Genomic DNA, 833 nt, shown 5'->3' on the forward strand with positions numbered 1-833 from the left:
ACGACACTTGCAGGTGACTCCAAGCTGGGAAAGAGACGGCAGAGACACCGAAGGTCTGCAGTTCAGAACAACAGAACAAAATGGAAACACAGAGGTGAGTATTGATTAAGGGCAAAAGGCAGGATTAACACAGTGCATGAGCACAGACTATAAAACCCCTACGTGGCACTTCTCTGAAAGGGATAGGGAGGTTAGAGAACAAAATATTACACTCAGATGCAAAACATAGCCAGAGAGGAGACAGAGCCTACAATTCCAGCTAAGTGCTTTGAAGAACTCAGCAGCATCACGCGTGTCCTGTTTTGGGTGCTATACTTCAAATAAAACAAGAAACAACTGAAAAGCGGCTGAAAATCAGACAGCATGAATGACCGAGGGTTCTAAAATGGGGTCTGCAAGAGAAGACTGCTAAATAGGGGTGGTCTGATTCAGCAAGTAAACACCAAGGAGGGGTTGTGTTCAGCCTTTAAATACGTAAATTCTGTTGCAGAAAGGGAAGAGTAGGTTTTTTCCCACATCTGAGGTGGGTAAGGCAAGAAGCACTGAGGTGGGATTATAGGAAGATCTGCATTCATCCCAGAATCTTTAAAAACCTTGAAAAGGAGAATAAAGGTGCAATTGGCCTGAGGAGGCTTCAGGTTGCCTTAAGACACCTTTGACCAGCTTTAGACCAAGAGCCGTCCTGGGACACGATCATGACAAGGTCGGCTTTATTACAGGAGGACGGGCAGAGGACGGTGCAGGAGGCATGCCAGGTCCCCCCACCGCCCACCACTCTCCCCTCCCGCGACGGGCACAGATTTGGGTAAGTTCAGGGACATTCAACCCCCCCC

General features: G+C 48.1%; 1 protein-coding gene across 1 annotated transcript in view; it reads left to right on the forward strand.

The window, feature by feature from the left end:
- The first annotated feature begins 695 nt into the window (after nucleotides 1–695).
- The window catches only part of PINX1 (PIN2/TERF1 interacting, telomerase inhibitor 1), a 62,706-nt gene continuing 62,568 nt past the window's right edge, over nucleotides 696–833 (forward strand). The window contains exon 1 of the mRNA XM_009319757.1: nucleotides 696–805. Coding sequence (XP_009318032.1) covers nucleotides 696–805 — 110 coding nt within the window. The remainder of the gene's footprint in view (nucleotides 806–833) is intronic.

The sequence above is a fragment of the Pygoscelis adeliae genome, unplaced genomic scaffold (genome assembly GCF_000699105.1).
Source record: "Pygoscelis adeliae isolate BGI_AS28 unplaced genomic scaffold, ASM69910v1 Scaffold121, whole genome shotgun sequence".
In the NCBI taxonomy this organism is placed as follows: Eukaryota; Metazoa; Chordata; class Aves; order Sphenisciformes; family Spheniscidae; genus Pygoscelis; species Pygoscelis adeliae.